Raw genomic sequence first — 25,997 nt, 5'->3', positions numbered from 1 at the left:
GAATGAAAATAGAAATGGCACATTGTTATTTTTTAAAAATTTGCAGAAAGGTTTTAAAAATTTATTTTAAATTTTATTTTAAAATGTTTAACTAGCACACTAAGATTATATATATTCAAGGTATACAATGTGATGTTCTAAATATGCATTGTGCAATGATTACCACGATCACACTAATTGACACATCCATCTTGATGCATGCTGGACATCACATCCCCAGAACTTGTTCATCTCATTACTGAAAGTTAGTATCCCTGGACCAGCATCTCCCCATTGCTCCCACTCCAGCTCCTGGCATCCACCACTCTACTTTCCACTCCTTTGAGTTAGACTTTTTCAGATTCTGCATATAAGTGAGATCATACAGTATTTTTCTTTCTATATCTGTGCCAAAAGATTTTTTTTAGCCTTTATAAAAGGCAAGATGAAAAGGCTCGTAGTAGTGAATAACGTCAGATGCCTCTTGCTCTTACTCGGTTCTACTGTTATTCTTGTCAGCAGACAGGTGGGCTGTATGGGTGGTGCTTTTGATCCTTGTGTCACGACTGATCTCTTTAAGGGGCTCAGTTCTTCTCTGGTCTTTAACCCAGTCTAGCAGCCTGTACATTGTTCTTCTCTGAAGGCAAAGATGTCCGGTCCAAAAGGCCATCACCACACTCAATAAATATTTGTGAATCTATTTGTAAGAAGCACATAACCAATAACTTGACCTTAAAAAATGTGGAACAAACATATGTATCCCTTAATCAAACTAAGCTGTGTTGTTGTGTATCTATTGTTTATTAATCAAAATATTGGCCAAAATTTATGGAGGGCTTATTATAGGCCAGGTCCCATCTAAGGTGCTTGATATACATTGTTTAAATCAGTTAAAATGGACAGTTTAGAGCAGTGGGAACAACACAGGATTTGAGATCAAACAAGTCCCAGTGTCCCAGCTCTGCCACACTGGACAGGTTACTCAACTTCCTTGTGCCTCAGTTTCCTCATCTGTGAAAGAAGGATAATAATACTACTTCTTTCATAAAGTTGCATTGAGAATTAAAAGGGATTGTGCCTCTAAATCATTTATTCTGATTTCATACATAATAATAATTGCTCAGTATTTGCAGCCATTTTATTAATATCCTCATCTTTAAATGGAGTAAATGAAGCTAGAGAAGTTATATTATTGTCACATATATGTTCTCAGCAGAACCAATATTGCAAACCCAGGCCTCTCTGACTCCAAATTGATCTTTTCACTTTGTTGTGTATGAATATATGTGTATGTTTCAGTCTGCAAAAACATAGAAATAATTGTCCTTGATTTGTAAATATCTTACAGATGATGTTCTGGTTCCCCAATACAAAGTTAATTTATGGGTTTAATAAACTAAATGCATCCTTGGTCATCAGAAGGAATTATGATTGAATGACTAACATCTCCAAAAAAATAATTTTAGCAATAAAAACTCCTAGCCTAAGCAGAGTTGATGTACTGTTTGTGTAAGATATTAAGAAGATTTTATTAGATTATAATCAATGAATACCGGTTATAATAAAAATCTTTCAATTGGGCTGCCCCAAGTTTGGTTTATTCTATTCACATCTAAGAATATGATCTTAGGTAGAGGTTGAAACAAAGGTTCAGTAAGTAGGGTATGTCCTGGAAGGCTGGGTTATCCCATCAACCTTCGAAGTGTCTCAGAGGACTATAATTTTGAGTCTCCTGTACCTTGGTCATCAGGCAGTCCTTTTTGTGTGATCTATGTAGTCAAGCTTTGTCCTTTACCCCATCAGGCTCTCAGCCCTTCTTATCTTGTAATTAGCACTTCTGACCCCAAATAAAATGAAAAGCTTGAGGAGTGTACCCTGGAAAATTCAGAGTATGAGACCAACAATATGTATTTATTTTATAATTCCTCACTAATTTCTTAAATAGGGAAAATTAATAAAATTGAGAACCAGATAACTTATTATAGATTAATAGGGCTTTCAGATAATTTCATGCTTATGTTTACTTTCAGGCATTTGCAGACTTTTCAATGCATCTACTAGTTTGAAAGTCAAAGCAAAGTCTACTAGGAGTAATTCAGTAAAAAAAAAAAAAAGTAATAAACAATGAAAAAACAACCTCATGCCCTAACAATATCCTTCCTGGAAGGAATGTCTCAGTGTCTCAGCAAGCAGGAGAAGCCCCTAAGTGCAAATGTTGACTATAATTATTTTTAAAAAAAGGGGGGGGGAACAAATTTTATATTTCCATAGTAAAGTCTTTTTTCTCAAATGTAAAGTAGTTTCACACTCATAATGTGTTACTTTTCTTCCAAAAGCAAAAAAAAAAAAACAAAAAAAAAACCTGTGAAAATCCTAATCTTTACATAGCTGGGCATATCAGCTGTCGCAGAAACAAAAAGAAAATATAGATTCAAATTCCTGAGACCAAGGTATGGATAGCAGAGGCTGTTAAAGGCTATGAAATCAGGTCCTTCTCTGATAGCAGATGCTAAAACACATAAAGTGTAGTACTTACCCTAAAACCTGGCTTCTTAAGTGCTTTCTGCAGTGAGATCTATGGACTGACAGCCAGCGTTCCTTTCATTTTCTGTACAATTAAGTCATCCTCCCTACTCTATCTAGATCCCAGAGGCTTGTAGCATGGTTGCCAAGTTTATGACTTTGCAGTCAAATTAACTGATTTCAAATCCCTGTTTACTTCCTGTGTGACCTGGGTAGCTTCCTAAATTAGCTTATCTGCAAAATGGAAATAAAAATAGGCTTCTTTCACAGGTTTTTGTTTTTTAACGATTAAATGAGAATACACAGAAATTTCTTGGGAATGTAACTGACCTGTCTGAAATTCTTATTCTTGCTTGATAGAACTGTCAACCACAATGTCCTACCCATCCTCCTACTAGAGTTAAATTGCTCACTTGGCAGTGCCCAGAGGTTCTGTCCATGATGACCTTATTAAGCCCCCAGAGCTACTCTGGTGCTTGTCCTGCGTTTGCCTTGATCATTAAACTTTCCCAGTAATCCTAATTTAATTTGTTGTGCCTGATTAAAATTGGTGTTTTATGCCCAAATCACTGTTTGGGTTTTATGCTCCATGCTAAGAACTGAAAAAAAAAAAAGCTCAAAAAACCAAATTCATCTCTATTTACATAAAATAATTAAAGGAATGGGGGAAATGAAATGATGTTCTGTGATGGAAGTCTTCACTAGGTGCTATACTGGAATAATCTGTCTTTAGTGACAAATACACACTCAATAAATATTAATGCCTTGCTAGATTACCCTTCATTGTTCCATCTACAGCATCTTGTGTGTCATAGACTTATGATCTGGTATTAGTTTGTGGCCATATTCTCCTATTAGGTTGTATGGTTTTTGAGAGCAGGAATTATATATCTTTGAATATGTAGTTACAAGTCCTGACTTAATGGTTAGTGTTTCATAAACATTACTAAATTGCTGCAGGGCTATAGAGAAGGTGAGCCTGAGGTATTGAGGATAGCTCTTCTTGAGTTGCAATTCATTCCAGAAAGTGTAGGTTGGGTGGGGAGACAGGTAATTACAGATATATGGAAAGGCAAGAACAAAGGCAGAGAACTGGAAAAAAATGAGAAGAAATTCATTACTAAACAAAAATTCTCAATTTGTAAGAATATATACCAAATGCCTATCATGCTCATATCTGAAACCAGACTCTTAAACCCATCTCCCCAGTTCCTCAGCGGCATCTCCCATGGGTGGCACAGCACCACCATTCAGCACTTGCTCCAACCAAAAGCTTCAGAGACTTCCACGATCCTTCTCTTTTTCTAATGACCCATATACAGTTTATTGGCTCCATTGTCAAGACATCTTCAAAGTCTAATCACTTCTCCCAGCTTCCAAATCTCCCATCCTAGTTAAAGCCTCTATAATCTTGTGCTTAGAATACTGCAAAAACCTCCAGATTAAAAATACTGAAGCGTCAATAAATCAGGGGTAGAAGAGATAGTGATATGGAGGTGAATTTTTTGATTTATAATTAGCAAAGATTTGCTGACAAACTGAGGTATTTAATGAGAGTGATGAGATATTTAGTGACATACTTACGTACAGTGAGGTAAGGGAGCAGACTTCTAATTTCTGGCTTAGGTAACTGGGTAGGTAATAAAACTGTTAACTTGTTTATATTTATGAGAATCTCATAATACTAAAAGCTTAACTTTGTAATATTAGGATTACTTTCAGTAATGAGTTTTTCTGTAAATATTTGTTGACCTGTTTGTTCATAAGTGATGTTTCTAACTATGTGTTTTTGGAATATTCTAAATAAAACCTAAGGTCTTAAGACAAAAAAAAAAAAAAGCCTGAAAAATTTAAGAGCCTCTATGGTCTAGGTATTTTATGGCCATGAAAATATTGGTTTAGACTCCAAAGGAGTCTAATAATCACTGTAAATAAACATAGTATTTACCATATTACCAAGTATTACCATATTCTAGACGCTATGCTAAGCATAATTTTATTAATTTCCAGAATAATCTTACAAAGAAAATACTATCATTATTCCGTTTTATCAGTGAGTAATCTGAAACGGAGGTAACTTATCCAAGGACACGGAATGATTAAATAAGATTTGTATTCAGAATTCCTGCTAACTCAAAAGTCCAAACCCAGTCTTTTAATGGCTTCTCTTTTTTCCATATTTTTAATTGGAATTATAACTACATATTCTTACCTGCAGGCAGTGTTGCATATTCTTACCTGCACATGATAAAGCAACATAATTTGGTCAATATCATTCCCCAGTATTTCTCCTTTTCTTCCTCTATTCTTCCCCCGGCCCTTTCCTCTATTCTTACTGGTCTCCCTTCTATTTTCATGATATCTCCCTCCACATTTCTTTCCTTTGTCTTCTCCACCTTTCACATATGAAAGAAAGCATACAACTCTTGACTCCAAAAATCTTAGCTCTTAACTGGGATGCTAAATTTGCTGTAGCTCATCTCTGCAACAGTTATATTGTTCAAATCTAGAAAATGCCAATCTTACCATGTGAATCATACTGAATGATGCATGGTAATTTAAAAACAAAAGACAAAATCTAGAATTGTTTTGGCTAGGATCCCATTTGAAGGGGACATGGTATAGTGGATATTTAGAACCAAAAAGAACAAACTTTAATGTTGGCTTTGCTGTTCTTTCATTCACTCGTTAATTTGTTGAATATTTTGTGCATGTCTTTGTGTCCAGATACTATTACAGGTAGCGGCCGGGGCCGGGGGTGGAGGATACAAAGACAAAAGAATACACAAACTTTAGTGTACATTTTCTAGGGTGTGATGTTGAACAAATTATTTAACTTCTCTGAGCTAATTTCCTCATTTTTAGGTAGGAACAACAAAACTTGAATTTTAGGATTATTATGAGGAATAAGCTGGGAAAATACAGGTAAAGCCCCAAGGATGGTGTTTAGCATTTTATGAATAATCACAATCAAAACATGTCAGTTTTCTTTTGCCTTCACTAATTCCCTGTGGGACCTAAAGGTACAGTTTCTTCACTTGTGAATTAATTATGGAATGCAAACTTGGAGCCCATACTAGGCTTTATGTTCCTGGGACAAATTATATGTCTATGAAATGAAAGGAACTCCCCTTTGGTTTTTAACTTAGATTGTAGAAAACTTAATCAACTATAAACTCAGGGATTTAAGGTAGGGAAGGGGGGTTGGAGAATGGCTTCCTCTGGGAGCTTATTATGTTATTGATAAATGAGTCACAAACACAGAGAAAACTGAATCATAATATCCTCAACAATAGCTGTCACTGGGCCAAACAAGCAGTAAGTACACTAATGTATACACTTTCAGAGAAGGAAATGGTCTCCTTGTGTGGGTGGCCCAGGAAGGCTTGTGGAACAACTGCCCTCAGCTATCTCTCTGAAGATAGTAAAAATTAGGATAACAAGAAAAAAAAGAAAAATGATCTATCAGAACCAATTCAGTTGAAGTAACAAAAACCCAATTTGGATTAAAGTACTAGTGGGAGATTGTTGGCTCTTATTATTGAAGTACCCAGGAATTTGTTAACTGAATCTAGGTGTTCAGAAATCCCACCCTGCCCCACCCCCATTTCAGTTTTGGTCTTCCATCCAGGTGCACTTTCTCACCACGGATAGAAAGATAGCTCTTGGAATGCATACCACCTGTTCAGTATGTCAGAAGAGAGAACATCTCTTTTATAAACGTTTTAGCAAAAATCTTAAGATTTTCTCTGATTGATCAACAAATCACATGCTCACACTTGACGCAATAACTGAAATATGGAATGGACTGATTTTCTGGGCTTGGCTTAGGTATACACCCTAGAGTGGGATGGGATACATAGAGCTGCACCTTACAAACTTAGAGTGAGAGAAGGCAGATGATTTCTCAAGTGAAAAAATCACAGCTTTTACCCAAAGAAAGGAGAACAAATATTTGACCAGGCCAAGAGAGAGAGAGAGAGAGAGAGAGAGAGAGAGAGAGAGAGAGAGAGAGAGAGAGAGAGATTCCTCTTTGGAAAAGTAGAGTAGTTTTAAAATTATGATTACCCATTGGGAATGAAGGTAGGAGGAGAGAAAGAGAAAGCAATTCAATTATGGATTGTACTCCTCTTTCTACCTCTAATATTTAGTGTTCATTTACCAGTGAAATTTGCCTAGAAATGGAGCATGCTTTATGTTTCTAATTTGAAATCTACATCCTCTACAATGACTAACTGCTCCTCCAACAAATATTTCATCTGTCGTTCTACGAAAGCCTGAGTAACTGGGTGGTTTTTTTAGGTTTTGTTTTTCATTTTTTGCTTTTCTTCTCGTCTCACATAAAATGTTATTGTTAATTCTACATGAAAGTGACATTAAATGCATATTTTTCACTAAATTAAAAGTACATTCTTTCTAACCATGAAAAATAATATATACTCATTCCCTCAGGATGAAGACAGTAGTTATATATAATATATATACATATATATATATATATATATATATATATATACACACACACGTGTGTATCCATATATATCATTTATTTATTTCTAGGATAATTCCAAGTGATGAAAATAGTTCAACATAACAAATACGTTTCATGATAAAGTATCTAAAGTATTTAAATATTTGGTGGTGGGTCACTATGGAGCCAAGCATTTGACTGAATTATTCTAGTTTCAACCTGCTTGCTATCTGGCACTGGGTAGATTTTAAACCGAAAGCATCTTTAATGATCTTCTAGGAGTGTGTCCTCCGAGATATGCTTTCAGGGACCTCATCCAAGTCACTGAACCTTGTATTTCAGCTATTTCTTCTCCTGAAGAAACTAAGAAGACATAACTATTTCAAGAAACTATGTGAGAACTATAATCAATAAAACGTAGAGTAAAAATTCTTTGCAACATAATAGGTCAACCATTTTTTTTTAGAATTGTGAAGCTAGCTTCCATAAACCTGACATTCAATTTTCCTTACTATTAACATTTTCCATTTCTTTGGTACATTTGTTACAATTAAGGAACCAATGTCAATACATTATTTTTAACTAAAGGTCATACCTTATTAGTTTTTACCTAATGTCCTTTTTCTGTTCTAGGATCCCATCCAATGTACCACATTATATTTGGCAATCACTTTGTTTTAGGCTCATCTTGGTTGAGATAGTTTCTTAGATTTCCCTCGGCTGACATTCGTGAGTTCTGAGAGAACAGTACTTAGTACAAAGCCTCGCAATTGGGATTTGTCTGATGTTTTTGTCATGACTAGACTGGAATTATTTGGGGGAAGAATATTACAAAATTAAAATTCTGTCATACCATTTCAAGGGTACATACTCACTCTTATTTATGAGTGCTCTTGCTGATATTGATCTCCACTGTAACGTTTATTCTTTCCTCCTTTCCATACTTCACCTTTTGGAAGAAAATTGCAATTCCTGATCATCACCTAAGGAGCCTCCTTGAAACCTGAGTGCCTGCATAAATTATTTAGAGTTCTCTTGATGGGAATTTTGCCTGTTCTCTTATTTATTTATTTGGTACCAGGAATTGAACCCAAGGGTGCTTAACCACTGAGCCACATCCCCAGCTCTTTGAGAATATCTTTTATTTAGAAACAGGGTCTCACTAAGTTGCTGAGGCTGGCATTGAACTCACAATCCTCCTGCTGCAGTCTTCTGAGCTGCTGGGATTTCAGGCCTGCACCTGGCTATTCTCTCATTTAATTATTCAATATTTATTTGTAATACTATGGACTCATGGATATTTATTATCTACTTTGGATTATAATTCAGTATGCCTCCCTTTTGTTCAAGTTGTTCCCGCTCTTGTCCTGGGAGGTACCCTTAGCTGACTTTTCCATAGCCTCAATTGTGGGTGAGAAGAGTTGAGTGCTCCCTAGATTTCTGGCACTACCAGATGCTTCAGGATCTTCTTCTATAGTTCCAACCCCTAGAACCACCATTTCCCCCAAGAAGCCCTAGTCTTTTTCACTGTGGAATGTTGTTAAGGGCTAAGATCTGTGTGATAGCCATGCTATTGTTAGTGAGGTTTCATTGTGGCCTCGAATCCTCTCAGGTGATGGAGCAAGGAAATAACGTATGTGCATACCAACTGTGTATATGAGCATATTTACAAATATTTCTTTATGTCCTTATATGTACCTATACTAAGTTAAACATGAGGCACTGTGGTGTCTCAGATTCTCATCTATTATCACATAGATTATTCTAGCCTCCTCACTTTAATTTCTGTAATCTGTTACTTGAATATTGAAAAGTCCGGCTTCTAGTGTCAGCCATTCATATACATAATTGTTCAGTTCCAGTCTACATGTGTAGCAGTGTCAGAATGATTAACTCATGCCTTGATGGGAAACAACTTTATCAACGATAGCACAAAGCCTACGTATGTTACTCAGTTTTTCATTAGTGTGACCAAAATACCTCACAAGAACAACTTAGAGGAGGAAAGATTTATTTTGGCTCACAGATTCAGAAGATTCAGTCCATGGTCAGCTGGCTCAAAGACATAAATATCATGGTGGATGAAATCTTTTTGGCTCATGAAGCACAAAAAGAGAAAGAGAGAGAAGGGGATTGGGAGATGATAAACTCTTCCAGGACATTTTTCCAGTGACCTGCTTCCTCTGACTAGGTCCTGCATCCCAGTAAGTCCAACCACATAGCAAGGGATTGATGAATGCATCAGTTAATCAACTGATGAGATCAGGGCCCTTATGATACAGTCATTGCCTAAAAGCCCCACTTCTGTCATACCATTTCAAGGGTACATACTGTGCTGCATTGAGGATCATGCTTTCAATATATGAACTTTGGGAGAACATTCCAGATGCAAGCCATAACATTATTTATAATTTATTTTTGCCTTTAGTTTATAGAATTCTCTCATTTCCAAAGTTACTTATTCATTCCATTCTGGGATCCCCTGAACTCTACATGATTGTCCAAGAATTTTCATAAGTTGAAGTTAAATGAACAGTATATTATTTGTGCTGTAAAGTTCTAAGGCTTAAGTGTTAATGTCATACATCCATCATACTGAATCATACAAAATAGTTTCCCACCCTAAAATTCCTCTGTGCGTGTTCTAGTCAACCCTTACTCTAACCTGTGTGAACTTCTGACAACTGTCAGTCTTCTTACTGTCTATGAATTTGCCTTTACCAGAATGTGATAAAATTGAAATTATGTAATATGTAGCCTTTCAGACTGGCTCCTTTAAATTGGCACCATGTTTGCATTACGATTCATCTGCATTTTTCCATAGCTTCTGTTTTAGTCAGCTTTTTTTTGCTGCTGTCACTGAAAGACCTGACCAGAAGGAAGGAAGAGAATAATTGGGGCTCATGGTTTCAGAGGTCTCAGTCCACAGAAAGCCAGGTTCAGTCCTCAAGGCTCAAGGTGAGGCTGAACATTATGGTGGAAGGAAGATGCTCACATCATGATCAGAAAGCAGGGAGTGACTAAGCTCAGCTCTCCAAATATATATCCCAAAGGTACGACCCCCAAGGACCCACCTCCTCCAGCCTTCTGTTACCATCCAGTCAATCCCTAACAGGGGATTAATTCATTGATTGGGTTAAGGTTCTCATAACCCAATCATGTCATTTCTAAATCTTCTTGCATTGTCTCTCCCGTGAGCTTTTGGGGGCCACCCCACATCCTAACCATAACAGTTTCATAGCTCATTTCTATACTATAATAATATCATATTGTTTTATTGTAATAACCCAAGCATAGCCTAGATTTGTCTATTTCTCTTTTCAGCTCTATCAGTATTTGCCTTATGTATTTGATGTACAGGCTTAGAATTACTGTCTCCTGGGAGAATTGACTCTGGTTAGATAATGTGCCCTTGAATGATGATAATTTTCCACATTTTAGAGTCTACTTTTTCTACAAATGATCTATCAGTATAATCTCTTTTTCCATCCCTTTAGATTTAACCTGGGGTCAGAACAGAAAAGAGTTTTGCTGTAGTGTTAAAGAGATTGATGTACAATGATAGTAAATGGCTTATACAAGGTAATGTGAACATTTGATAGTTTGATCTATTGAGTTTAAAAATTGTGAATATTATTACAATTCCTCTGAATTTACAACTGAACTTCTTCTTAGAAACGAGGTTGCCATTTTTTATTTCTGCCTTTAAAATGTGCACACACAAGCAAAGAATGCCCAGTCATTTTTGTATATAACTTGGTAATGCTTTCCAGGTGTTCATTTTATACCAGGGACTCTGCTATTATTTTTGAAGATAGTCATATTTTGGTGTTTTGATCTTGATAAATTATAATATTTAAAGTCTTCAAAAATGTTTAAGTAACACATAAATACTTTGAAAGCATAATTATTATAAATGCTTGTAAGAACTAGGAGGGGCAATACTGAGATCAGAACTCTAGGTATTGGCGAATTTTTGGATGCTTCTTGAAGACCTGAAATGAATGTTTCAAGAGCCCTTTTATAAAAGAAGCACCAGTCTTAGGATATACAAACCTAATTACTTAAGAGAATAAATTTAAAATTTCTATCATTGAATTATGAAATACTATTTTCTGTATGTACTCAATAAGTATTTTTCAAGGAGTAATAGAAAATGGGAATCAAAACCACATAAATGATATTTACTACATCCAGAATGGATTCTTAAGTCCATATGTACCATCATTGACCTCTCATTATGTGCTAGGTCATACGCTGAGTGTTTTCTATATAGCCTTTCACTTAGGCCTTGTAATAGTCTGGCATTTATGAAATTTAAAACTTAGAGAATTTAGTTGGCACTTCAAAGTCCATTCTGGGCCCTTTTCTTTTCCACTACAGGCATTCTCCCAGGAGAATTCACTACTGGGACCCCAATTACTATATGTTGATAGATCCCAAGCCTGCATCTCAAGTCCCTACCCCTTCCTCTGCTTTTCTAGAGCCATGTGATCCTTTACCCACAAGAGTCTACTGCTCAGTCCACAGGCTCCTCTAATATCAACATGGCCAGAAGGTCATTCTTTAATTTGCCCCCTGCTTTTTGCCCAGTGTATTCTCTTTCATCTGTCACTCCATTTAGAAAGCAAGTACCACCTTTGATTTATTCCTCCTGTGACCCATCGTTTCTGACCAATCACTAATTTGTGTTGACTCTTTCCTAATCGATTAAAAATTGATCACTTCACTGTGTTTTCACTATCACCACCAAAGTTTCTGCCACCCTGGAAATTTTCCTGGCATTCTGCAATGTTCTCTTCCCAGTTCTACTTACGGCATGCCTCTGCACTCCATCACTTACTACAACCCCATAAAGCCCCACAAAGCCCCACAAAGCCCTCTTAGGGTAAATTCAAAGGTCTTTACCATGATTGGTATAGCTTCTTATGATGTTGTCTCTCTGTATCTAACTTTTCTGACTTTTCATTCCTTCCAAAGTCATATACTCTTTGACCAAGTATACTGGTTTTTCTTTTCAATTTCTGAGCCATATCCTTTCTTGCTTTCTTTTTTATTTTTTTGCATTTCTTCTGCCTGGAATATCCTTTCACTTTAAAGATCTTCCTTCACTAACCCTTATTTTTCATTTGTATCTCAACAAAAATGTCACTTCTTCTGAGAAAACTTCCCTATGCCCTTATATCTGAGGAGATTACAAAATGTTCTCATATCACCCTACAGCCACTAGGATTGCCTTTATCATACTGTGCCTGCTATTCATTTGCTGTTTTCCCCCATCACAATGATAAGATCTCTAACTGGGTGTCTACTGCATTCTTAGCACAAAACAGTGTTTGGCACATAGTAGGATCTTGATGAATATTTGATGAAAGAATGGATGAAGGCGTTCTACTAGTAAAAATTCATGTCTAACACTCAAGATTTGCTTTGCTTTAAGACGGTGTTCTAGCAACTGCCTTCTAATGCCTCCATCCCAGAAAATTAATGAAATTGGGATTATAAGGCCAGAATAATTTAAAAAGAAAACAGAGAGGGGCCAATCATGCTCGGGACAAACTCAGACAAAGCATGCAGTTCTAAAAGTAAAATGTTGAAAAACCTGTGCCCCATTACTGGTAAGATTTATCACCACAGGAAGTCAGACCTCATAAAACTCAACTCCTCTGTGAGCCACACTTGTACAAACCTAGGTTTCACTGTGTTGTTCCATTTCAAAAGCAATATCCACAGGAAAACTGAAGTTGAAATAAAATATTTTAATAAAAATTATAATTGTTTTATTAATACAGAGTCATACTACAAGGAGTTTTCCTCTCCCTTTCTGCTGGAAAAAAAATGTAATACTTTTGTTTACCATTAAGTACTAGTCTAAAACTGTTCAAAAGTAACACTTTGCAATTTCTTGTTTTAAAATGTGGCAGCCTGGAGGGAAGACTTTCAGGAGTCCTGCATGTGGTAAAAACAGGCTTTTAAAGCGTACTTTCTATCCTACAAGCCAGGGCTGTAATTCAATGCCTCCCTTTTCTTTTTATATATTTTTTTTCCAGAAAGAGGTTTTTTTTTTTTTTTTTCTTTTTCAATCAGAGAACTTGCTATTCAATGCTTTCACTTGATGATTTGTATCTTACTTAAAGTCACTTACCTATTCCAGTCATAAAGCAGGCTTACAGAGGCCAGACTCATGTCCAGGATGCACAGACATCCAGAGCTCTGCTGTGTCCTTGTGCAGTCACCTGAGAATATTACATGTTCACCAAAGAAAACATACTCCAACATCAATAAGTAGGTATTACATTAATACACACCACAGGGGTGGACTTGAAAATACTGTATTGATTTCTGTTTTTTTTTCCTTCCGTTTTTAAAAAATAGTAGATGGACAATCCTTTAAGAAAGGTACATGTTCTTTGACATGTACCTACATCGAGTTTATACCTAATTCTCCAACCTGGCAAAGTTTTTCATTAAAGTAAGCAGATGCCCAGTAGAAATACTGCATTAATACCGTGATATAAAACAGGTTACATGGCGTAAAGTTTAAATAGCCATAGGAAGCATGAAACTATGATAACTCATTTAGAAACAGAAGCACGAGGCTGAGGCAGGAGGATCGCAAGTTTGAAGTCAGTCTGGGAAATTTAGTGAGACCCTGTCTGAAAAACAAAACAAAATAAAACAACACACAAAACCAGCTGGGGATATAGCTCTGTCATAAAGCATCCCTGGGTTCAATCCCCAGTACTGCAAATAAATAAATAATAAAAAGAGAAACACAAATTAGATGATTGATGATCCCAGTAGATTAAACTTCATTTTGTACTGGTTTGGTATGGTGTTTGAATAGCTGAGAAAGCCTGGTCCAGGCAATCACTGGGGTCAGGAACTCATTCTGTACTAGATCCAGCTTTGGATTTTTACCACCTTAATGGTCATGTGTTCCCAGTTACCCATTAGCAAGAATTAGCCACAAAATTAGTATATTGTGCTTTTAAAGTTAAAAAGCAAAATGAAGTGCCATTTTAAAATTCTTGGGAGGTTTTATATATTGCAACTGAGGTTTTTGAAAATATTTCAGCCTTTAAGCCCTCCCCCCCACACACACACAAAAGCAATTCAGTGATTAGGTCTATTATATCCTTGATAGTAATGCCTTTCAAGTGTTAGTGTAGAACCAACTCGCACAAGATGTTCAAAATTTGTATTTTGTATTTCTTGTCTGCCCCCATCTCTGTGTTCTCTGAGACTGATTATCTAGTAGGGCCCAGGAACCTGCATATTAACACTACTCTAGACAATCTGAGCCAGCTTTCAAGAAAAAAAAATACTTTAAATGTATCTTAGAGATCTAATCATTTTCCATTTTACTTTCTCCTATGCAAAGACAAATGCTATTTTGTTCAGAATAGTGTTATTGGTGGGACCATACTGTAGGAGTTTTGTGGCCCTAGGCAAATTCCTTCCTCCTTAAACCTCAGTTCCCTCATTGTAAATAGAAAGGTTTTTTCCTATCACTTACAGTCATTCTGCAGTTCATCTGAGAAAACTGACAAACTACCTCCTGCACAGAGAAAGGGCTGCTTTTCTCTCTCTTCATGCTTAATCTCTAGATTTGCTGCTTTTGTATCTTTACAAATATTTTGCTTATCATTAATGCATTCCTTCCATCTATGCTTATTACAGCTTTTGTTCAGTTAGGTGCAAATGCTACTAAAGTCCTTCCTGAGCCTAGATGAAAAAAATCTATTACCTAAACCCCCATACATTGAAAGTGCCTCTTAGAGCATTTGCTGTTTTCTACTATATAAAATACTTAGAGTTGTATTTGTATATCCTACCTATTAGGTTCTCTGACTGTATTTTATTTTTGTTAACCACAAAATTTGTTTTGCTTTAAAAGTACCAACTGGTTTAAAGTATATAAGAAAGGGCATTATTTGTTAATTGTAGCAATAACTGTCATATCCACATGCAAATATCTATTCAATCAATATTTATTTAATTAATATCTAGTATGTGTATCCTGGAGTCTGCTAGGTGCTTAATATGCTTTGTACTATGAAGGCAAAACATACAAATAATTGACTCTGTGTTAGGCTCTTTATTTTGTCATGTGGATATCCTTTTTGTATAGACAGCTAAATGCTTTGTTAAATCTAAATGTCCATCATGGGAATAAATGAATCAAAAGTACTCAAAATCATGTGGACTATTATTTCATTAGAACCAATAGTCTGCATGCTATGTACTTTAAAATCGTACTCAGTTTGAATTTTTCGTTTTTCTTTTGTTTGGTGGTGTGGGGTGAATACGTGTGTGTTACCCACATGAATAAACATACACAAGCATTTGTGCCAAGTTTTAAACATCAAAGATAGAACAATGTAAAACTGAAATGATTTGCTTCTCTTCTGTTTGTTCTTATCATTTCAGATGATGGAAAATTATCCTTTGAAGAATTCAAAGCATATTTTGCAGATGGTGTTCTCAGTGGAGAAGAATTACATGAACTCTTCCATACCATTGATACACACAACACTAAGTAAGGAGTTTTCTAATCACTGGATTCTATAAATGAGGTAGAGAAATAGTTCTTCATGAAGGAATGAGGGAGAAAAGATGTAGAGGGTACATTTTATTATGCTTACTTATGTTTAATTCTGAGGTACCTTGTCTTTAAAATATGAAAATTTCTGAAAAACTCAGTGATCTTTAGAGAGCTCTCCCAAGTAGTTTTAGATCAGTTCCTTTTTGTAAAATATAAAACAAAGTAGACATGATAAGCAATTCTTATTCTATCATTAATAAGCAAAGAGAATTTTGCCTTATCACATTGTCTTCATCTCAATTTTCTTTGTAAAAATTGTCCTCAGGCCATTTTTATATTAGTGTATTAAAATGGAAGAAATTGTAGCAGTCATCTGGTCAATTCAAGTCTGCTGAATTTAAAATCACTGTTACCTGACAGATTCAGATAATGAAAGACACAGGATTATCTCTGCATAGTTGATACATAGAGTAATCTGTACCATGTATTTATTTTACCTATATAGATTTATTTTTGCATTAACATAACACTTATGAAAGTTGTATCTATAGTCTTGCTGTGCTTAAAAATATAAAATAATAAGAACTTAAGGATATAGAACGATAAAAAATGTGCTGCTTGTTTTGGGTAACTGAACCAAATCACATTATTTGTGACAGTCGAGATTATACAATTCTGATGTGAAAAAGCACCATTTCAGTCTTGCCTTGAGTGCCATCAGTGTGTCTACTGCTTGAATAATCACCATCTCGCTTTAGGCAGTGTTAAGACGGTTCCAGGCAGTGAGCCAGTGTGCTAGGAAAATGCTTTTGGGTTATTGTCTATGAACAGACATTTTCTTGAGGCAAACTATTAAGAAAAATTAAAAGATACAATTCACTTTACTCAAGCAGCTGAGTAAAGTTTGCAAGTTCTTGAATTCAGTGGGGTTTTCAGTTCTCTAGGAAATGGCTTAAGTATTTTGTTGTCAGAAATAGTACTAATGGGTAACTGAATCAGAAGTTCCAGTCTGTTCAACACTCCAGCGCATCAAATGTCTAGTAGGCTTTGGTGATACAACATGGAGAAAGAGACTCACTAACTGATCATTTCAATATAATATCTGTATTTGAGGTATGCATGGAATGTGCTGGGATTATAAGGAACAGAATGTTAGTCCAGTTTTGGGCTCAGGGAATATTCATTAGAGCTGAGTCATTGTGGAAGAGTAAAGATTGCTTAGGTTAAGAAGAGCGGGGAGAGTGGGACAGAAGAATATCACAGAGGGAAAAAACATAAAATGAGTAGGAGCAACACATATGCTCTTACTGCTAATGTGTCAACCATAAGGCTAAGAGTGAAAGGAGACAAATCTGGAGAGTAAAGAATTGGGTGATCAAGAAGAAATTTGCACTTTGAGATCAAAAAAAGTGCTTCAACTGTATCCTGTTGGCCAGGGGAAGCTATTGAAGAACTTGAGTTAGGGAGTGACATTGTTGAAGGCCATTATGGTTCTACTGAAGGATAGGCTCAAAGTGGAAGAGATGGAGGAACACAAGATGATTTTATTTGAATCCTTAAATTGCTACTGAGAGAGAAGTTTCAGAATTCTCTGAAAAGGGAAGCCCTGCTGTATCATTCTAAGAAATAATACTTGAGAAAAAACAAAAACAAAAACAGAGCAGAGGCTCCCTTTGGGGTTCAGTTACTGGAAGATGTGATGCTAATACTCCATCAAGGATGCTGATTATCTCTTCCTTGTCATATTTATTATGGAAATTTTAATTTGGGTTGGGGACATTGGGTTTGGAATATTTATTGAGAGTCATGAGAGTTTGCTATCATGAAGATTTTTCAATACATATTTACTAATGTTAATGAAAATTAAAGCATTCAATACATCTTGTTGGCCTGGTTTTGCTATTTCATTTACATATTTATTAGATTGGAACTTGGTATAGCTTTAGGATTATTAAGTGCTAAGAAAGCACATACAATGATTCATACCATAGTCTCAAGGAATAATAGTTACTACTAGTTACTCCCATATGCATTAGTAACAACAGTATGTGCTTTCTGATGTAAGGATGTTCAATTTAATTTGGAGCTTAAGTATGCTAGTTGGAGGCTTCTGAATTATATTCATGAAATTCCTTTTACAAAAAAAAGGGGGGAGTGTCAGTGCCAGCCTTTGATCTTTTTAAAAAAAAGATTAATTCAAACTTTGGCACAGAAATTTCAGAGCTTTATTTTAAGCAACTGATAACTTTTATCTTTGCATGATCTAAGTTTTAATTATTTTAGTGATTTAGTATATATATATAACAATTATTTTTCCCTTTCCCCTTTCCATACAACTAAGGAAGTATGCACTTATCAGACCTGGTGGTGCATGCCTGTAATCCTCAGGAGGCTAACATAGGAGGACCACAGGTTTGAGGCCAAACTCAGCAATTTAGGGATACTTTGTCTCAAAATGAAAAATAAAAAGGACTGGGCATGTTGTTCAGTGGTAATGTGCTCCTAATTTCAATCCCCAGTACCAAAAATGAAAAAAAGAAAAAAAATATGCTCTCAAATCCAACCACTGCTTAATACTCCCAGTCACTTTAATTTATCAGGAGCCCAGTCTGGCCTGAAAGAGCCAATAGGCCGGATGGAACCAACCAGATTCACTGTCTTACCTTGTTCCTTTGGACCCAGAGAGTCACAGTCCATGAACACCTGTCATAAAACCCCAAGGCTGCCTGGTTCCTGCCCCTCTTGATGTCTAGTGATTTAACTTCACCTTGGAACCCATTAATATATTATCTGCTTTATACACTGTTTTCCTGAGCTTTTCCAAGGAAGATTCTGTCCCTTGAAAAGTATGTTCTAAGACAGTACTACCTTCACTCACTCCTGGCATCTGTGGAAATTCAAGTCCCTTTGCTACAAACACTATATTTGCTGTGTGCAAAAAGTGACGTATTCACTTTGAAAATATTTGGAAAGAAAAACGGAAAAGCTGCTATTTAATTTTCCCCCTTCTGTCTCATGAAGAATATTCTTAAAATGTTATTCTTGACCCTGAGAAGCAAATGTTGTTCAAAAAGTGTAATTATAACCAGTATCTATAATGCAGCAAAATGAACATATTTTAAATATTAAAATTAAGTAAATTATTTCTTGTAAAAGTACATCATTAAAAAAAACTACCAGGTAAGCCTTTCAAGAGGTCATTTCTTACAGGTAGCTTTTTTCTTTCTTTCTTTTTTTTAGTACTGGGGATTGAACCCAGGAGCTTTTTACCACTAAGAGACACCCCCTAGTCCCTTCTCTTTTTTTAAACATTTTTTAGTTGTCAATGGACCTGTAGTTTATTTATTTATATGTGATGCTGAGGATCAAACCCAGTGCCTCACACATGCTAGGCAAGTGCTCTACCACTGAGCCACAACCGCAGCCATCCCCCACCCACCCCCAGTCCTTTTATATTTTAATTTTGAGACAGAGTGTTGTTAAATTGCTGAGGCTGGCCTGCTCAGCCTCCTAAATTGCTGGTATTAAAGACTTGTGCCACCTTTCCTGGTTCCAGATAGCTTTTAAATGGATAAGCATTTAAGATATACTGTCTTCACCATCACACTCATGTGGATGACAGTCTTAATTTCCAAATGTAACTCTATTGTTTTTTCTTTCATTTTAAGTTCTGTGTCCTTTCATCTGAAAATTGCTATTGTCATTGGAGAAATTATTTTAAGAAGACTTCATTGCATTTTTAATTTTCTATGCCCTGGAGCCACTTGTCTCTTTTCCAATAGATCTCCTCTCATGAACAGAAGTAAACCAAAACCAACAGAAAAACAAACCTAAATACATAAAACCTCAAAAAAACATATACATTTGAGATTATGCAACGATTTCTGCATGTGACAATTACCAAGGTTGAGATTATTTCTGGTTTGAATCAGAGGATGTTTTTAGTGTATTTTAAAACCAAACTTCTGACCACCATCTGTACAGGTTGAGAGTGTGCCCAGTGAGCTGTAGTCACCATCCAGCCTGCACCAGCACAAACTTGTGCTCCGCACTCGGGATAATCTCACTCTAAAAAGAATTCCAGGAGCCATCCTACTTGCTGGGTGCTTGTTTTAGTCAGCTTTTTCCCTGCTGTGTCTAAAAGAACTGGCCAGAGCAATTGTAGAGGAAGAAGAGTTTATTTGGAGGCTTGTGATTTCAGAGGTCTCAGTCCATAGATGGCCTGCTCCATTCCTCAGGGCTCAAGGTGAGGCAGAACATCATGGTGGCTGAGTGTGGCAGAGGGAAGCAGCTCACATGAAGATTAGAAAGCAGAGAAAGACTTCACTCACCAGATACAAAATATGTACCCCAAAGCCATGCCCCCAATGCTCCACCTCCTCAAGACACACCCACCTGTCTTCAATTACCACTCAATTAGTCCCATCAGGTGATTAATTTACTGACTGGTTTAAGGGTCTCACAACCCAATCCTTTCCCCTATGAACCCTCTCACATTGTCTCACACATGAGCTTCTGGGGGACACCTCACATCCAAACCATAACAATGCTCCTAGTATGGTGAATATTTTCCCAGAAATTTTGTTCCTAATCTTTATAGTCTGAAGATTTTTATTCAGAGCAGAGACCATAGAAGTGAAAAGAACCCCTAAGGAAAGGAGGAGAAATATGAAGGCATTAGAAGCTCAACTTTCCATAACTTTTTTAAATTATCATTTTAAATTGATAGGTCTTTTCCTTTCTATGTGGACATTTGGAATATTTCACTGAGATTTTTCTCACATAGAGTGAGTGTGGAACATAGGACTAGTTTATTTCTGTAGAATATACTTGGAGTATGTGATGTGGCAAAGAAAACCAAAGGTTACCTTATAAGTTTCTGTTAACAGGGAAAAAAATTGTTGAAAACTTTAACTTACTAAAACACAAAGGAAATGCATACCATCTTCATATTTCACAGTATTCTAAAAGATGTCATGTCCACCTTATCCAAAGTTATATAATTTCAGAGATTTTTTGTTGAGTTTCTTCTTACCTGTTTTATTTCTGGTATAAATATGTCTAACTTTTTCTTCTCTTAAAAAAAAAATGAAGACATAAATTGGTGTGAATATACTTTGTATACAACCAGAGATGTGAAAAATTGTGCGCTATGTATGTAATAAGAATTGTAATGCATTCTACTGTAATAGATAAATAGAAAATATTAATTAAAAAAGACCCACCAGTTAAAAACAAACCAATCAAAAATAAGTTGAAGGGATAAGAAGGCAGAATTCTTTGTTTTAGAGGGGCAAATATGTTCTTAATGCGCCAAACACCAGATTGAAATTCTGAAGTTGTTTGTCCTCAAAAGCCTTGTTTTTCATAGCAGTTAAAATAGTTTTTGTTAATAATGTGTGTTTGTATGTATACAATTAAGTGTGTGCACATATGTGTATGCATATACATATTAACATACATTAACATACACAAACATTGTATGCACAATACATCACATGCATAAATGACTCACATATAATATCCATGTCTTAATTATTTCTTCTTGAACCTCATTCCTCTAGTGTAGGACCTATATATTTCTCAGGCAAGAGGTTAAATTTTAATATATCATTAAAATTCAGATATGTCAAGTATTAAATATTTTTTCACCCAGTCCAATAATAAATCATCACCAGACACAGAAAAAAAAAATTTCAAGTTAAGCTTATCACAGCCCATCCAGCTCCATTAAAGGCTTTTAAACACAAGTTTTTCTCAACTTTGTAAACTACTGTTCAGAAAAGAATACTTAGAGTTTTTAATATTTATGTTAGGAAAATAAAATAATACTAGCAAAAACAACACTTACAATTTGGTAGCTTTCCCACCACACTAGTGAGAAAGCAAGGATAAGTAGAAGGAAAATCACTGGGGTCAAGAGGAAACTTCCATCACTCATAGAAAGCACTTTCCTTTGTCAAAAAATCCAGTTCATCTGCATTTGGCAGTCAGAGAAAACATGAAGCATTTAGCATAAATCCTTGTGGTGCTAATCATAGTAGAGGGAAAGGAGAAAGATCCCCTTGAGACCAAAAGCAATTTTCCCAGTATACAGTACTTTGGAGTTCCAGATTGTCAGGCTAGACCAAATGGTAGACCAGATGGAAGCTTTGCTCCTGGGTCAGAGGCTGAATCTCCAGAAGAATGTCCCAGGGCCCTCAGATGGGGGGCTGTAAGTAGGGACATATGACTAATGCATTTGGATCAAGTGTTCTTTATTCTAAACTAAAATAACTTTTTGGGTGCTGAGCCCTGGGATTTTAACCCAGTGCTTGTTAAATTCTGGAAGTACACCGTAGTGACAGAAATATCACCACCTACTAAAAAGAGCTAGCCCTAGAAGTTTAAAGAACTATTTGCTAAACTAAACTGAAAAGTTCCTAAATTTCCACTTAGTTCTGCTCCTTAGTGCTATTCAGAATACAAATGTTTTGTGACAAATGTTTCTAATATTCAAGGACAGTTTTCATGCACCAATGATGAGATAAAGTCCCATAGTAATTGGAGGGTAATTATATCCAAGGATTTGTTTCAGATGGGAGAGTTCTGTTCCTTCAGAAACATAAAAGGCTACCAATCCTGTATTTGTTCATGGCTGCTAAATCCCAAAGTTTGATGAGTTGGTTGATGAAGCCATTTTCTCTCTTGAGATACTCATCACACTGCTGAAGTAGACATATTTTGTGAGCAGCAGGGACAAAAGCAGGGTCAGTACTCATGAAATAGGCAGCAGGTTAGTCTGAAGGGCAAGCCATACAGCCTGCATGGCAATTCCAACAGTGGATGAGAGAGCTCTCACTGTTAGCATAGCCTATAACGTCTTCAACCAGATCTGAAGACTTAGCAGCTCAAAGACTGAAATGCCTGGAGCATAGAACAGGTACGATCCTGGGTGCTAGCTAAGTGGGTATGGTGTGACCGAAAAGTGCACAAGCAAAATAAGAGAAAAGAGAGGGGAGGTGGTGTGGCTCCGTGTCAGAACAAAGTGAACAGCAAGTCCTGAATACATCCAGCCAAAATGGAGTAGACAGCCTAGGGGTGCCAGGGCTGAGTTTAGTAGTGCAGACCTGGCTGAAAAGTTCTGGCAGGAGGGTGCCCCAGGTGCTCACCCAAGACCCAGACTGGCCATTGGGAACTAGAAGAGATCACAGTGTCCAGACAGAATATTTCTTTCTATCCATGTTCAAAGCTCAGTTGCAGCAACTGGGCACGGGACTGATATCTATCCAGACTTTAAGTAGCCTTTTTGGAATAAGCAGATTAAAGCCAGTGGACATATGCTTTTTTCAAGACAGAAATGTGATTTTCAGAATGCTCTACATGTAAAATGAGGGATGGATGGAGTCAGAGAGGCTATAAGGCTGGGAGGGAGGGAATAACATTCTTTTAAGATTTTTCCTCCAATTCTCCTCAGAGAATAGGCCTCGCTCACTTGGCAGAAGTCACAGCAGGGCAAATGCTATGGTAGTAGGCAGGACTTTATTGGTCATTAGTGACAGAAACATAGGCTACCCTGACTTAATGAAGTTATTAACCAACTCATGTGACAGCAAATTCCAGAGATAGGATTCAGGTGTGTGGGAACTAGTCACTCATATGGCAGCACTAGGAGTGGGTTCTCTGTCATCTCGTCATCACTCAATTTTTTTTTTTCTGGTTGGCTGTACTCTTTTTTTTTTTTTTTTTTTTGCCAAATTAAGGACTTATTTGCTTCTTTGTTATTTCTTTTTTTTTATTTTTTTTATTTTTATTGTTGGTTGTTCAAAACATTACATAGTTCTTGATATATCATATTTCACACTTTGATTCAAGTGGGTTATGAACTCCCATTTTTATCCCGTATACAGATTGCAGAATCACATCAGTTACACTTCCATTGTTTTACATATTGCCATATTAGTGTCTGTTGTATTCTGCTGCCTTTCCTATCCTCTACTATCCCCCCTCCCCTACCCTCCCCTCTTCTCTCTCTACCCCCTCTACTGTAATTCATTTCTCCCCTTTGTATTATTTTTCTCTTACCCCTCCCTTCCTCTTGTATGTAATTTTGTATAACAATGAGGGTCTCCTTCCATTTCCATGCAATTTCCCTTCTCTCCCTTTCCCTCCCACCTCTCATCCCTGTTTAATGTTAATCTTCTTCTCATGCTCTTCATCCCTACTCTGTTCTTAGTTACTCTCCTTATATCAAAGAAGACATTTGGCATTTGTTTTTTAGGGATTGGCTAGCTTCACTTAGCATAATCTGCTCTAATGCCTTTCATGAAGAGCTCAAGATGGTTAAGAGAAGCTCAAAGTTGATATTGTTACTTCCAGATTTGGCGAATTCGGAGAGATTGCCTTTCTTTCCCAACAGACCCAGCAAAATTGTGATCTTAAATTGCATTAGCTTGCCTTGATCTCATGCACATCCCCAAAGAAATCAGTTTTCAGGAAATATAATATGAAATGGAACCAGGATGCCATTTCAGAATAAAGGAGAATAGATTCTGAGCAGGCCAAACTTGAGTCTCCTAGAGATCAAAGGATGGCTTACTCAGCCTCAAAGACTTCTTTTTATTATCCCATACTTTAGAGAAAGGTATTCCCCTGACCCAAGAGGACAAGAGGCTTGGGTGGAGTTTGATGTCTAGAGAGTTTAGGAAAATCAGAGGTTAGTGTAATGGAAAGGATGGGAATCTGGGAGCATTGATGACACTGAGCTGTCCAGGGTGCCTTCCCTCAAGGCCCTCAGATCCGATGGTGTCTATTCCATTTGGCCATTAGAACTAACCTTTGGCCAGAGATTTCCTGATTATTCACTCATAGATGTACTTTCATTTTAGTAATTACCTAAGCCCATTTACTTGTTTGGAGCATCTTTTTCTCTACTTCATAGAGATGTGGAAGGGGGGAAAAAGACCCAAAAAAACAAAAAGCCTATTTTTCTTAGAGTTACTTTTGAAACTCTTCTTTCCCATGAAGGAATTTCATTGGCACTATCTCCATTTTTTTCCTAGATCAAGTGTGGATTGGGGCAGAGGATTCCTCCCTAGAGGAAGAGTATGAAATCAACAAACATAATTTTACTTTATAATTAAGAAGATTAGCATAGTTTGGAACATTTATAGGGAGAGAAGTTTAAAGAGTTTTTTTTTCCAAGTGACATGAAAATGGTTTATCCTTCGTTATAATTTCAGAAATAAATTGGTTCCAATTTTGACAAATGATGATTGTGGAGCCAAATTTTGTGTGTAATTTCTAAAAAATATTTAATTTCTAAAGGAAATATGCAATTTCTAGTTGAATAGGGAAGCACATTTATTGAATGACGATGTGCCAGGCACTTACTAACATCATTTTATTTAATCTTTACAAAAACCAAAACCAAATAAGAAGATGTTATTATTCACAGCCTGTACACAGTTAAGCACTCTAATACGGAAAGTTAAATAACTTGCCTGAAGTTACTCAACTAGTATGTGTAAAGGACTGGGATTGTTGCCAGGTCGGCCTGAAAACAAAACTTAAACTCTTTCTATTGTTAACGCCACCTCTATAAAATTGTGTATTTTTAGCTATTTTGTATATCAGGAATCAAAATATTCCAAGGCTAGTTTTAAACATAATTTTGAGGTATTTTATTCTTGATGAAAAGGTGGTTAATTCTTTCCAGCAATAGAATATATTTGGATGTACAGTATAGAGGTAATTACTTTAATTGCTGCCTTTATCTCTTCTCTTTTTATATCTTGTATGTAGGGTTTTCACAGTGTGGGTGTTGCTGCAATGTAGAAATGCTATTCTTCTTACCTTGGACATTATTTCCATTCCTTGCACATTTCTCCTCCCTCTCTCCTACCTTTATACCAGAAATTCATCTTCTGCTTTCAACTTGGTGTCTGTACCACCCTCCTCTCCATCACTTCTCAATGCCTTAGTTTTCCCATTGTTCTTCAGAGTGCTCACAGTTTTATTGTTTCCGTTAGTCATTTGTATTAAAGGACTTCACTTTCAAACTTTTTCAGTGGTTTTATTTAAATATATATTTTTAATCTTATCTAGAGAATTATTTTCTGCTTGTCATTCTATTCTCCCAATAAAGAAACTGAATTCTCTTTTAGTCTTAATAGAATCTAGCTCTCTCTTCCCACGGGCCGTGGTACAGTTGCTAATAGTGAAGTAAAATCAATTACTGCTCAAAATAAAGATTTTGAGGTGAATTATTTATTCACATTAATGCAGGGTTCTTTCTAACCTTACAAATATCTACCAGATGGATGAAATCAATTCAGAAACAGTGTAGTACCCATCCCTTTAAAGTATATGATACTCACTTCTTGGGCAGTTTCTTCTCCTATATCCAATACAACAACACATTTTGTCCTTTGTTTGCTTTTAAATCCTCACCACTGCTGCCTAAGTACCAGATTTTTTTTTTATAACTGTTATTCT

General features: G+C 36.3%; 1 protein-coding gene across 1 annotated transcript in view; it reads left to right on the top strand.

Moving 5' to 3' along the window:
- Necab1 (N-terminal EF-hand calcium binding protein 1) overlaps positions 1 to 25,997 on the top strand; it is a 148,388-nt gene that overhangs the window by 10,101 nt on the left and 112,290 nt on the right. The window contains exon 3 of the mRNA XM_026384955.2: positions 15,407 to 15,515. Coding sequence (XP_026240740.1) covers positions 15,407 to 15,515 — 109 coding nt within the window. The remainder of the gene's footprint in view (positions 1 to 15,406; positions 15,516 to 25,997) is intronic.

This window comes from Urocitellus parryii, chromosome 7 (genome assembly GCF_045843805.1).
Source record: "Urocitellus parryii isolate mUroPar1 chromosome 7, mUroPar1.hap1, whole genome shotgun sequence".
NCBI classification, from domain to species: Eukaryota; Metazoa; Chordata; class Mammalia; order Rodentia; family Sciuridae; genus Urocitellus; species Urocitellus parryii.
This window is presented reverse-complemented; position numbering and strand designations above follow the sequence as displayed.